At 42.2% G+C, this 13,308-nt stretch overlaps 1 protein-coding gene across 1 annotated transcript in view; it reads right to left on the bottom strand.

Moving 5' to 3' along the window:
- Nucleotides 1–2,582: 2,582 nt before the first annotated feature.
- CD38 (CD38 molecule) overlaps nucleotides 2,583–13,308 on the bottom strand; it is a 34,225-nt gene continuing 23,499 nt past the window's right edge. The window contains exons 4-9 of the mRNA XM_019625143.1: nucleotides 11,714–11,849; nucleotides 9,719–9,804; nucleotides 6,748–6,821; nucleotides 4,580–4,669; nucleotides 4,083–4,169; nucleotides 2,583–3,586 (exon numbers count right to left, since the gene is read on the bottom strand). Coding sequence (XP_019480688.1) covers nucleotides 3,526–3,586; nucleotides 4,083–4,169; nucleotides 4,580–4,669; nucleotides 6,748–6,821; nucleotides 9,719–9,804; nucleotides 11,714–11,849 — 534 coding nt within the window. The 3' untranslated portion in view covers nucleotides 2,583–3,525. The remainder of the gene's footprint in view (nucleotides 3,587–4,082; nucleotides 4,170–4,579; nucleotides 4,670–6,747; nucleotides 6,822–9,718; nucleotides 9,805–11,713; nucleotides 11,850–13,308) is intronic.

Below are 13,308 nucleotides of genomic sequence, written 5' to 3'. Positions count from 1 at the left end.
GCAAAGAACAAAATTTTTCGGGCACAGGCAGCCACTTCCAGGGGTTTCCTGGTGTACAAGGAAGGTACATTTAGAGAGTCCAGACATCAGCAGGCAAGCCCGACAATAAGCCAGAAACTGTCCTGAGTGGAAAACACCCAGGTCATCCGGGAGATTAGCAGGGACCTGTTTCTGAAGACATTCTGCAAGTGGAGTTAATTGGAACTTAGGGTAAGTTGGCCTCTTAATCAGAGCACCAGCCTCATTCTAGCCAAAACTAAGTCTCGTGAGGATGTGCCTAAGTGAAGAAGGAGCCAGTGAAGAATCCATGGACTGACCACAGTGGCTGTAATGCAAGGACTCCTGAGGAAACTGCATTACCAACCAGTGGCAGGCAGAAAGGGGCCGACCTTGGTTGAGTATTTGCTTATACAAGGCACTATGCCTCATCAATTGTTGTCATCTTCTTTAGCTCTAACCACTTAAATGGGGGTAAGTTTATAATTCTGATTTGAGTGGCAAGGAAATTGAAGTTCAGAGAGATTAGGTATTTCATCATTCAAGATCACAGAGTGATGCTAAAATATGAGCCCAGAAATGCCTACCTCCAAAATTTATGCATTTTCAACAAATCTCCTGGGTTCCCTCAAGAAGTCTCAAATTAGTATATCAATTTTTCATTCAATTAATCTATGATTAAAAAACCTAGAAAATCATCAGATGTTGAAAATTAAGCAACACATTTCTAAATAACAATTAAATTAGGAAATATTTTTAGCTGAATGATAATGAAAAAAAACATATCAAAACTTAAAAGCTGCAGCTAAAGAAGCACTTGGAGGAAAATTTATAGTATTAAAAATACATGTATAAGAAAAGAAAATAGGCTGAAAAACTAGTAATCACAGCTCCCGTTTCAAGAAGCTGAATTTAAAAATCCAAAAAAATTATAAGGAATTTCTATATCTCTAATAATAAAAAGAACAAAAAATTGGCCAGCCGAGTGGCGCGATGGTCAAGAACTGGCTTGGGATGCCAGAGGGCCCCGACTCGGATCCCACATATGAGGGCCAATGACACTGCCCTTCACAGCTAAGATGCTGAACAACAGCTCAACCTGGAGCTGGGCTGCCGTGAGTCACCGGCGACAGCGTAGGCTGCAGCCCCTGTGGCAGTGGGTTGCCATGGGCTACCGTGTGTAGCCAGCAGCCAGCATGAGCGGCCAGCAGCCGCAGTGAGTAGCTGTCCAGAAGCTGGCGACTGATCTGCCTCGCCCAGGAAGAGTGCAATGATGGTGCCAACTTGGGCCAGTGAAGCAACATCCTCCACAACTATATTTGAAGAACAAAACGACAGCAACTTGTCTGTTCCCCTTCCCCCAATTCCTCAGCACTGTTCCCATCCCCCCAACTCCCCAATAAAAATCTTTAAAAAAAAAAAGAACAAAAAGTAACAAAAATAGAAAGAGAAAATCAACAAAGCTAAAGGTGGTTCTTTGAAAGAATAACAAAAGTGGTAATCCCTGCACAGGACTGACCGAGAAAAAAAGGAGAAATCAACACACTGAACTGTCCGTATCAGGAAGAAACACATATATTTTTTTAATTTATTTTTTATTATTATTAGTTTCAGGTGGACAATGCAATAGTTATCCTTTTCGCCCCTCATAAACTAACAACCCCTCTCCCCCATCCACTGCCTTCCCACCCCCAATATCATGCTTATCTATTACAATTCCATTGACTCCATTCCCACTCTCTATGCCATGTCCCATGACTATATGTATATATAATTATAGTTGACATACAATATTATTCAACATCAACTTCAGAAATATAGTGTGGCGGTCAGGCCTTTACACCATCTATAAAGTGGTCTCCCTAACAAGACATGAGTCCATCTGGCCCCCTAAAAAATATTTATAACACTATTAATTATATTCCCCAAACTGTCTTTTCTATCACTGAGGCCATATTGTAATTACCAATTTGTATTGTCTCATTCCTTCCCTTTCTTCCTCACCCCCACCCCCTCCCAACCAGCGACCCTCAGTTTTTCTTCTGTGTCTCTGAGACTATTTCTGTTTACATTTCTCATTTACTCAGTTCTTTAGATTCCACATATAAGTGAGATCATATGGTATTTGTCTTTCTCAGACTGACTTATTTCCCTTAGCATAGTGTTCTCTAGGTCCATCCATATCGTTGCAAATGGAACAATTTCCTTCTTCTTTATAGGTGAGTAATATTCCATTGTGTAAATGTACCACAGTTTCTTAATCCAGTCATCTACCGATGGGCATTTCAGTTGTTTCCAAGTCTTAGCTATTGTGAATAGCACTGCAATGAACAAAGGGATGCATATATGTTTTTGAATTAATGTCTTGGGTTTTTCTGGATAAATACCTAAGAGTGGAATTGCTGGGTCATAAGGTAGTTCCATTTCCAGTTTTTTGAGATACCTCCATACTGATTTNCTGGATAAATACCTAAGAGTGGAATTGCTGGGTCATAAGGTAGTTCCATTTCCAGTTTTTTGAGATACCTCCATACTGATTTCCATAGTGGCTGCACCAGTCTGCAGTCCCACCAGCGGCGCACCAAGGTTCCCTTTTCCCCACAACCTCGCCAGCATTTGAGCAACACATATTTTAACTATCTATTATATACATAAGACACTGAACATGAGAAATTGGAGGAAGAGGAAGAGGAGGAAAAAAATGTATCTGTTTTGAAGCTATCCAGAAAAATCACATTCCAGATTCTATTGTACGCCATTGAATCCAACATGCATTTATTGGAAGAGAACACAAGGCACTGTCAGTTTGGTATCACAGGCCTAGAGAGAGACGTATACTTTGGAGTCAGACAGAGCTGAGTTCAAATTCAGCCTCTGCCTTGAACTATAATAAATGTATGACATTAGGTAAATTATATAACCTTTCTGAACTTCACTTTCTCATCTAACAAATGAGAGATAATAATTACAACCTCATAGAGCTGTTAGAAAGGTTACAGGTAAAGAACCGAGTACATGGATAGTTTATATCCTATAAAATATTTTCCTCAATATGACCCATAAACATGGCATTATAGTTTATCTGTAGGAAGGGTACAAAATATATGCTGAGACAAGGTCATTCATTTGGAAATGTAATGTTTTCTGAAAAGCTTGGACATCTACCTTTCTTTATCTTTTTTGACTGTTCCAATATGAGAAATTTGGTGGGGTCATTTTTCCATAGAAAGAATGTAACCATCATAAAAACTATATAAAAGCATCATAAAAAATAAAAATGGAATGATTTAAAATAAAATTTCTATTTTATATAACTTCTCTTAAATATTAGGAGATGAAAATAAAAACTATGTAAACAGTATAATTATTTTCAGACTTTGGGAGCAAAGGCATCCGTCTCCAGTGCTGACATGCTGACAAAGGAATCGGATGCCAGGAAGTAGGCTTTCCACCAGCGTGTCTCCTGATTCATGCACAGTGATGTGTACCAGAAGGGTTCCAAGCTCTGAAATCGCAATGCTGATTGGCTCATTGTATAGAACAGGATGAATCCTCCGGATATTGCACACACTGTAGAAGCCTGAGAGGCCTATGACAAGAAAACAAAAAGGGATATCTAGAGGCAGTGCAGGTTATCTATGGTTCAAGACAACAATGAAAGGAGATGTGTGGACCACTAAGCATCCACAAAAGTTCCTCTCCTGCAGCAGCAATATGGATAAAGGTCAAGTCCAGGAGTGAATAACTTAAAGTAAGGCCCAGTTTTATTTCATGTGTAAAGCCAACAAAATAAATACCAAGAAGGGATGTTTGATGATAACATGTAGAGATGAAAATGAATATCTGGCTCCAACATGGCACAGATATGGACTATGGATGTTAATGATGATCAAGAGACAGCAGAAGCAGCAACCTGAAATGAGGGACCCCCGTATTTTCTTCAGAGACTAGGAACACCCCTGGGTTAAGCTGGGGAAGGAACAGAGATCACCATAGGTCACCATCCCAGATCACCATCAAGGCCCAAGGGGAAATGCCTGCAGAGAGGAAGTCGGCCATTTCTTCTACAAGAAGAAATTAATTACCTGTAGTTTTCCTGGCAGGTAAATTTAATGTTCCTGTTGCTTAAAATCGATTTCAGATCATCTATGGAGGGATTTGAGCATGAGGCACTAGAAAAGAAAGAAGAAAGTGTTTAAAATAACAAGATCTCGCAGGGATTTGAGCATGAGGCACTGAGAAAGAAAGAAGAAAGTGTTAAAATAACAAGATCTCGCAAACATTTCTTGAGCCCCTTAGTTTCTTCTAGGTATCAGGTGTGCAAGGCCTTGAGATGAAGAGGTGAAGCAGAGGTTTCCACTAAGAGTTCACAGGTCAGCAGGGGAGCCAAAGGTGTAAACTAGGGAGATACCCATTATGGAGATAAAATTGGGAGGTTGTTGGGATGGGCTGAATGTAGAGTAAGGCCCCATTCATTTCCTGAGCCACTCTTTCTGTCCTCAAGGATTTCTTGTGACTGTAGGTTCTTTTCTGGACTAAAATAACTCATGAGAATATCTGGGTACAGAGTAGTAACATATACCTGGGATCTCCAATGTCATGCATCACCCAGGCTTGTAGTGTAGGAACCTCCTCTGAACGCAAATTATGGATTTCCACACGCCCAAAAGTGCTAAGATAAAAGAGACAAAGAACATGGTCAACCCCAAACTAAATCGTTCATGCACCCAGAGCCCCTGTGAAAAGCCAGCAGATGGGGTGCCATTGGCTAGAATCTACCCTTTGGAACAGACCCGTGATTTGCATTAGAAACAGCACCTTACTCTTTCTGTATGACCCTTGATGCCTAAGATCCTCAAACAAGATTCTTAATCTGTACATTGATGTTCATTGTTTAAGTGATTGCTATTCCAAGTGTGGGCCTTAGACCAGCATACTGACATCACCTGGGAGCTCGTTAGCAGTGCAGCATCTCAGGCCACCACCACCTGCTGCACCAGAGCCTGCAGCTGAGCCATCCCCAGGTGATCCACATGCTCAGGCAAGTTGGGACACTGCTCAGAAAGACCCCAATGTCCTGCTCCAACCCCCATCCTAAACTCTTCCCCATTACTCTCTGACAGCTGCCACTCGTATTGCAAGTAATTACATCCCTAATATCAGATTATAAAATTCTGGAATATTAGCACTTTTACCCAAAAGGCCACAAGGCTGAGGTCAGAAGAAGACAAAAGGGATAATGCTTCTTCATAGAATTAAATATTAAAAAAGGAGAGAAGGAAATTTAATTTGGGGCACCTAGAGTGCCCAGGGCACATTACTGTATGCTCCATTCTCTCAGTCCAGCCTTATCCAGGGAAACATCAGAGAACAAAGAACTAAAAAGGTAACCCATGTGATAAAAACCTGTAAGTACAGAAGGCAGTCAGAGAAGGAAGGCATTGCTGTGGCCAGATGTAGTGGTACAGATTAAATGAGAGATAATAGCTGATATTCATTGAGCACTCTCTCTCTCTGTCAGGCACAGAACCCAGCATTTTCCATACATTATCCCCGTTAATCATCATATCAACATCACCTCTGCAGGTACATACCACAAGGTCCCAAAGAGGTTAGGTACCCTGCCTAAAGTCACATGGGGTGTGATAATTAAGTTCCCGACTTGTTGCAATGCTGTTGCTAACTGTTTTTGATACCAGAAGATTGATTCATTATGAATTTGTACCAACTGAACAGACAGTTAACCAAGTTTACGATTTGAAAATGCTGAAAAGACTGAAGGAAAAAGTTAGAAGAAAATGATCTGAACTATTTGCCAAAAATTCACAGCCCTTGCATCACAACAATGCACCAGCTCACACAGCCATGTGTGTGAGGGGGCTCTTAGCCAGTAAACAAATAAATGTATAGAAACACCCTCCAATTCACCTGATCTGATCCCCAATGACTTCTTTCTTTACTCAAAGATAAAGGCAATATTGAGAGGAAAACAGTTTGATGACATTCAGGAAATCAAGTGTAATACGATGATAGCTCTGATGGTCATTCAGGAAGAGTTCCAAAATTGCTTTCAAGGGTGGACTAGGCACTGGTGTCAGTGCATAGCTTCCCAAGGGGAGTACTTCGAAGGTGACTGTAGTGATATTCAGCAATGAGGTATGGAGCACTTTTTCTAGGATGAATTCGCAAACTTAATTGTCACACTTCGTACATAGTATGTAAAGACCTCTGGAGTCCCCACTTTTAACCACTACACTAAATTGCTGACAATGAGATGATGAAGTTCAAGAGTGCACAGCACAGTTCCTGATGTCCCTAGTGGTGGTTTTACTGCTGAGTTGGGACTCACAGGTACATGGAGGAGACAGCAGGAAGGACAGACTTTCCAGGATGGCCAGGATGCAGATAGGCAGGAGGAGGAGGCGGCAGGGCATATGGGGGAACAGGGTAAACAAAGGCAGGAAATGGGCAGGGTGGTTGTCATGGAGACAGAGCTGAGAGAATTACACCGGGCTTTGAAAAGTCAAGAGAGGGAGCTGGACACAGTGCACAGGCCGTGATCGCAACAGAGAAACCAGACAAAGGCATTGACTTAGAAAGACAAACCTCCATACAATACAAACATTTTACCTTTTGTACCCCGAGGCTTGAGGACTGACCTTAAACATGAGAAGTACATTTTTCTATACATGAAATATCTAACAGGAGGCTGTGCTAACCCTTGCAGTTAAAACATAAAGAAATAAATACCTGTTTTTATCAAAGGGATCACTGATGGACCCATTGAGCACCACCTGGACCGCACCACAGGCATTTTCTGCAAACTTCAAAAAACAACAACAATTCCTCAGCATGCAAACTTAATCGCCTCACCCCAGCCTTTCCAACCCAACTAGCCCTTACCATTAGCCTATATAGTTCTAGCTCAGCAATGCCAGGTCTATGTAATTTTCATCCCAAGCCATTGGAGGGATGTTGCTTCACATGAGAGTTCTGGAAGTAGTTGCTTCAATCTATGTTTAAACTATGAAGTTCAATGTCATTGTTGCTACATTGGTGATTCACAAGACGGAAGTCCAGATGAGTAAGAGGAGCATCGCTGGAGGGGGAAGATGAAAGTGCCTTCTTGGTGCCATGCACTGTAGACACTAGAGATTTTATTTAAGTGGCAGGGTAGATGAATCAGAGGTAAGGGAAATGGGGACTCCAAGAAAGGGGAATTGGAGAGGTGACACTGAGGCCTGCACTGGCACAAAGAGAAATGAGGAATGAATGAATGAAGAATGAATGAATGAATGAACGTTATTGGGCAAAGAGTTTTATTTCCTCATGCAACAAACATTCAGCTGGGTTCCTTGCTAGACACTGGGAAAAACCAAGTGAACTAAACCAAGGCATCTACATGTTTCTCCAGGAGGCCCACGGACTGGGACTAGCTCAGGTCCCCTTCTCATGTTATCCAACTGTCTCACATTGTGATAAGCTTCAGGTGGGTTAGTGCTGGTGCTGAAAGGTCTGAAGCTGTGAGCCAGACCATCCTGCTTGTCATCAGCCCTGGAGCCTCGAAGCTGGTGCATGGCACAGAGTGGGTGCCCAGTAATAATCTGTGGAAGAAGGAAGGGAGGGAAAGAGAGAGCAAGAAGTCCAAACACTCTGTGATGAGGTTAGTAAAGATATACAAAAAGCATAACAGGGCAGCAAAATTAGGTCTTGAAGGATGAATAGGATTCCCCAGGCGAAGGCTGGGGCTGCTGTGAATCGGAATGCAGAGGGGCTTAGAGAAGAGGGGTTTTGGGGAAAACTTCAGTGGATGCTGAAGTTCGGTAGATGAGTTAGTTCATGGCGGACCATGAACGATTTGCCAAGAAATCTGGCCTTTACTCTGCAGGTGATTAAACACCACTGAACAATTTGAAATGGAATTGTAAAAATCCAGTGAGGCTTCTGTCTCTCTCCAGGGAGTGATGAGTAGAGGACAGGGGCCCAATTGTTATCAATCAATCACAAGTGCTAACTCAACAGAGTACTCACAGGGTGCCAAGTACTGACCCTGCAACTTTATGTAACTTTCAAGAGTTCCTGAAAAATAAGTATTGGGTCAATTTGCCCCAAGGTCACATCACTTGGAAGCGAGGAAGTGAAACCCCAAGCAACACAGCCTCTATTGACGGGAAAAGAAGGCATCTGATCTGATAAAAGAATGCTGCCTACATACACTCATGGGTGAGCGTTTGACCTGTAACATGGGGACTGCTGTCCCTGGGTCACTCACAATGGTAGGGCGCCTGTGATCACCTTCACCACTGTGCTCCTAGCTCCAAGGACAGCCTGGAGAACATATCAAATGTGACTTGTCTTTAAATGTTTTTAGCAAAAGCACTGCCCTAAAGCATAACATAGACTATAAAATAAATAGAAACTTTTCTCAGAAAAAACAAACAAAGAAATAAAGAAAAAAGCTATACAGTGCCACTGTTTTTTCAAAGCACAGAGTAAGTAATCAGCAAATATTTGTGAAAGGAATGCATTGTGAATGAGTTGACTGGATAGTGGTATCTTAGTTAAACACTGCGGTAACCCTATGGGACAGGCATTATTTTCACCCCAATTCGACAAATGAACGACCTGAAGGTCAGAGACATGGCTAAAGAATCTGTCCAAGTTCAAACAGTCTCCTTAATGCAAATCCCAGACTATCTCCTTGTCTCTACCAGGGTTTACCTGAATCTCCTGGAGGTGGGTTGGGCTCTCCCTCTTTACTAGACCATTGACCTTGAGTGAGTCGCTTAACCTCTGAGTCTTTGTTTCCTCACCTATAATGTGGAGATTTGTACCTTCTCACACCACCTATTTTGAGGACTAAATGGGATGACATAGGAAGGCACCAGGCCCAGAACTTATTTTAATATGCCCTTAAATGCGAGTTTCTTCTTGTCCCAGCTCCTCAGATGTCTAAATTTAATTTCGGAGAACTGGAATAGTCTAGTTTTATTTTCTCCCTCTTTTTCTTCCCTTCACTTCTTTTTCCTTCCCCCCCCCCTTTTTTTCTTAGTCCACTTACAAAGAAGCAACTTAAAAGAAAATAAATATGCACAAGGGTAGCTTAGCATAATGTCAGAAACAGAGAAGAGAAGGTGGAGGGAAGAATTGTGAGCATTTCCCAGCCTGGATTCTGCATCTGGAATCAGACAACTTGGCATAAACTCCCAGATGTGCCACTTACTGTGTACATTTAGTAGATTACTTATTGGCCTGCATCTCTATTCTGTCATCTGTAAAATGGGTGTGATACTCATGGTACCTACTTCATAGGGTTCTTGTGAGATTGAAAGGTTTTAATCCATGTAAAAACCTAAGGATTGCACCTAGCAGGCAGGAGTGGTCAGTATGAATTTTATTAAGACTATTCCAGGAATTTGATATTAGTCAATACGTGGATGAAAGTATTAAACCAAGCCAGATATTCCTGGCAACCAGAGCCAAAAAATGAATAAGAGCATGGATTCTTCAACAAGAGCCCATGGACCCTCCATGAATGTCCACAAATTATATGTGAAAAATCCTCTGGTATGTGCTTAGAATCATTTTTCTCAGGAAAGATTCCTAAGCTTTAGATCATAAAAGTATCTGTGATCCAAAAATAATTGAAACCAACCACTGACTAAATGACTTTTAAGTTCTTTGGTCTCCAAAATTCTAGAATTTCACTTTCAGTACTTACCCTTTTAGATGCCGTGTCCCAGAATACAGACATTGTGTTGTTGATACATTGGTCCCCCCTCTCTGGACAAGAGCCATAGTTTATTTCTAAAAAGCATAGTTTATAGAAAATAATTAAAGTGGAAAAGAAAGGGTGTAATTCAGCTCTGCTCTTCCCTGGCTACCAGGTCACAGTGGAGCCATTTTCCAGTGGCATCACTGCCAAGATGGAGGATGGAAAATGGACACATCTCAATCCAATTTAACTAAGTGCCCCCTGAATCCCATCCAAGTCCTTACCTTACCCTCCAAATCCCAGACAGGAACCCAGTCACCAGCATGGAGTCATCCTTCAGGGAAATTGCAGCAAAAGCTCATCTGACAGGGACAAGCCCCTCATCATCCCCATGTCCAGGAAACTCAGAGGGAAACCTGGGCTCTCGGGGGCCGCTCTCACCAAGCACTCGTCTCCTTCCTGCCAACTCTCTGCTGTTGACAGCTTTCCCCTCCTCCTGCCTCAGTCCCCAGACCCATCGGCTCATGTGGCCTCTGAGTCTTTCTACACTCTCCCCATTGAGATAGGCTGAGGCGTCTGTGAGCTACAACAGGCATAGAGTACGAATACGTGGTTTCTGTGTCACTTCTCCCAAGGATATCTGCCTTAATGGACAAACATTTTTGCATATAATTTTTTGACATATAGTTGACCAATAAGATTGTAAGATGTTTAAAGTGTACCATGTGATGATTTGATATAGGTATATACATTGCGAAAAGGTTTCCCCGCATGGAGTTAATGAACACATTCAAAACCTCACATATTTATCTTTGTGTGTGTCTGTTAGAGAACATACAGGCTCCACTCACCTAACAAATTTCAATTATACAATACCGTGTTATCAACTGTAGTCACCATGTTACATTAGATTCTCAGATCTTATCATATTATAACTGGAAAAGTTTGTACCATTTGCGAACTTCTCCACATTTATTCCACCCCAGCCCCTGGCAATCACTTTTCTACACTGCTTCTATAAGTTTAACTTTTCTTTTTTTTCTTTTTTCTTTTTTTTTTTTTTTGGTAGATTCGACATATAAGTGACGCCATGCAGTGATTCTCTTTCTCTGGCTCATTTCACTTAGCATAATGCCCTTAAGATTTATCCATGTTGATGAAAATGACAGCATTTCCTTTTCTAAGGCTGAGTGATATTCCAGTGTGTGTGTGTGTGTGTGTGTGTGACATTTTCTTTATCCATAGCACTTGACTGCACAAACATTTGAGAATTAGGTCCTTGGGATAAAGAGATGAATTAGACAGAAACCCTTGCTTCAGAGACCATATGACCTAATACACTCAAGTGGATCACAGAAAGATCAACATGGGCTGAGGGTGGTGTGCAGCACCCTTATGGAAGGTTGATGTTGAACTTGGTTTTGAAGGACGAATAGAAGTCTTCAGACAGATGAGGTAAAATAAGGTGCTCCATATAGAGAGAAGAGGCTCGGAGCTGTGAGACAGCGTCATGGGTTTGGACTAGTACCACCAGAGCGGAGGGAATAAGAAAGGTAATGCTGGAAGATGAGGCATATGAAACACAGAGGCCAGGCCGTGCTAAGGAGTTTACGCTTCATCCAGAGGCAAAAGGGAGCTATTTAGGAATTAGGTTACAGACTGGAACAGTCCCACCGTGGTGTCCAGATGGAGGCTGACCTAAAAGGGGTAAGGAGTGAGTGAGCAGTAAGACTCTTACATCAGATCCAGCAACAAGAAAGATTTGTTCATGGGCTGGACTCAGGCAGTCGTAAGCAGGATAGAAAAGAAAGGATGAAAACATGAGTTGATCTAAAGAATGTGGGTTTGCATCAGCGTGAGTTGTCTTGAAGTCCATAGGCGGCATCAGGGTGGGTGCCTGGGGCTCCTCCTTCCTCATTGCCCTTTCAGGGCCCCTGGCAGAGCTCAGGGCCCCTTCACCCCGCAGGTCCCTGGATGACCCCAAATGGCCCCGATCCTCACCAGAGGAGCCGGCGTCTCCGCACCACCTGAGACCGTCGGCAATGTAACCCAGCAGTGTGTCCTCCAGCGTGAACAAGTCCTGACGGACCCTTGTGTACTGATGTGCCAGCTCACTTGATTTGCTCCAAAAGAGGGTCTAAGAAAGAATAAACACAATCTGTTATTGAGATCAACTTAGTTTAGTCAAAAAAACAAATCAACAACTTTTTAAATGAAAGACAAACATAGAAACTATCAGAATAAATCACATATGGTCATGATTAGTGTTGCTGAGTGCATTTCTGCTTTCTGTGTGTCAGTGAGAGAGCGTGTGTGTGTGTGTGTGTGTGTGTGTGTGTGTGTGTGTGTGTTCTAGGTCACAATGTAACATGAACTTACTATTAGGGTTGTAGTAAAAAGTATCTAAAAGCCACTGGCCAAAGTCTTATACTAAACACAGGATCAGAATACATCTGGAGTGGGCATTAGGAACTTATGGAGTTCCTAAAATTTTCCACCAAACAATTATCTCACGTGCAATTGTAATTAGGGTGACACAGTATTTTCTATTTTCAAGATTTAGGAAATGTTACTTCAATTTAACAATGTAATTTAGTTTAAAACTTTTTCCCTTATTTTTGCTTCCCTCCCCCTCCTACCAGGTTTAATGACCCTGTTTTCTCATAGCCGCATGCATATCTCGTTAATCTATTTAACCCCCAGAACACTGACTTGAAAGAAGCTATCTCAGCTCTCAGACATCTGCTGCACAGCAACCAGGCTGAGAGTCACTCCTACAACAGGGTCCAAGATTAGTTTACCTTGCAAAGTACAGGACTCTGGGAAGTGATTATTTTTGCTTATTTTTCAGACGTCAGCACCCAGAAATAGCCTGTCTCCCTATTTCCTCAGCGCCCAGGAATCGCCTGTCTAACTGTCCCTTTCTTTTGTTCTGCTTCTTAACTATGTGGCTATAAAACTTTTTGGAGATTCTCAGAAGTTAAGGTGGTCTTAGAGACAACCTCCCAGAAGGCCGGCATTTTGAATAAACCTACTTTTCTTTCCACGAAATTTGTCTCTCAATCATTGGCTCAAGAGGGGCAGCAGCCAATCCTTTAAGTAACACTATTTTTGGAAGTGTTCTTTGAAAATTCTTAAAGAGCTCCATAACACCTGCTTCCTTTCCCCCTGCCCCCAAAAGTAAAGAAAAGTACAAATAAATGGAGTTTTTTCAGGGTCCCTTATAAAGGCACCAAGAGTCAAATTTCAGAACACTCGTCTGCTCCACGGCTCTATTCACTCTGAATCAAACACCATGGAGGGTGTGGTTTGAAGCCCGGACCCTGGAATCACACTGTTTTATGAAGGCAACATCACTGCTTATCAGATGTCTGTCTGACCTGGGGCAACCAAAGCATCAGTAAGCCTCACTTTCCCCATCTGTAAAATGGGAACAGGAATAACTAAGGAACTCCTAGGATACTGAGGAGATTAAACGAGACAATGCACATAAAGTGCTTAGTCCCCTGTAGGGGCACAGTCACCCCTTCAACAATGTCACCTGGTGTTTATTTACCAAGCTCTTCTTCTGTGTAGCACCTTGTTCTTGGTGCACC

Source organism: Hipposideros armiger, unplaced genomic scaffold (genome assembly GCF_001890085.2).
Source record: "Hipposideros armiger isolate ML-2016 unplaced genomic scaffold, ASM189008v1 scaffold_616, whole genome shotgun sequence".
In the NCBI taxonomy this organism is placed as follows: Eukaryota; Metazoa; Chordata; class Mammalia; order Chiroptera; family Hipposideridae; genus Hipposideros; species Hipposideros armiger.
Note: the sequence above shows the minus strand (reverse complement) of the source record. Positions and strands in the feature narration are given on the sequence as shown.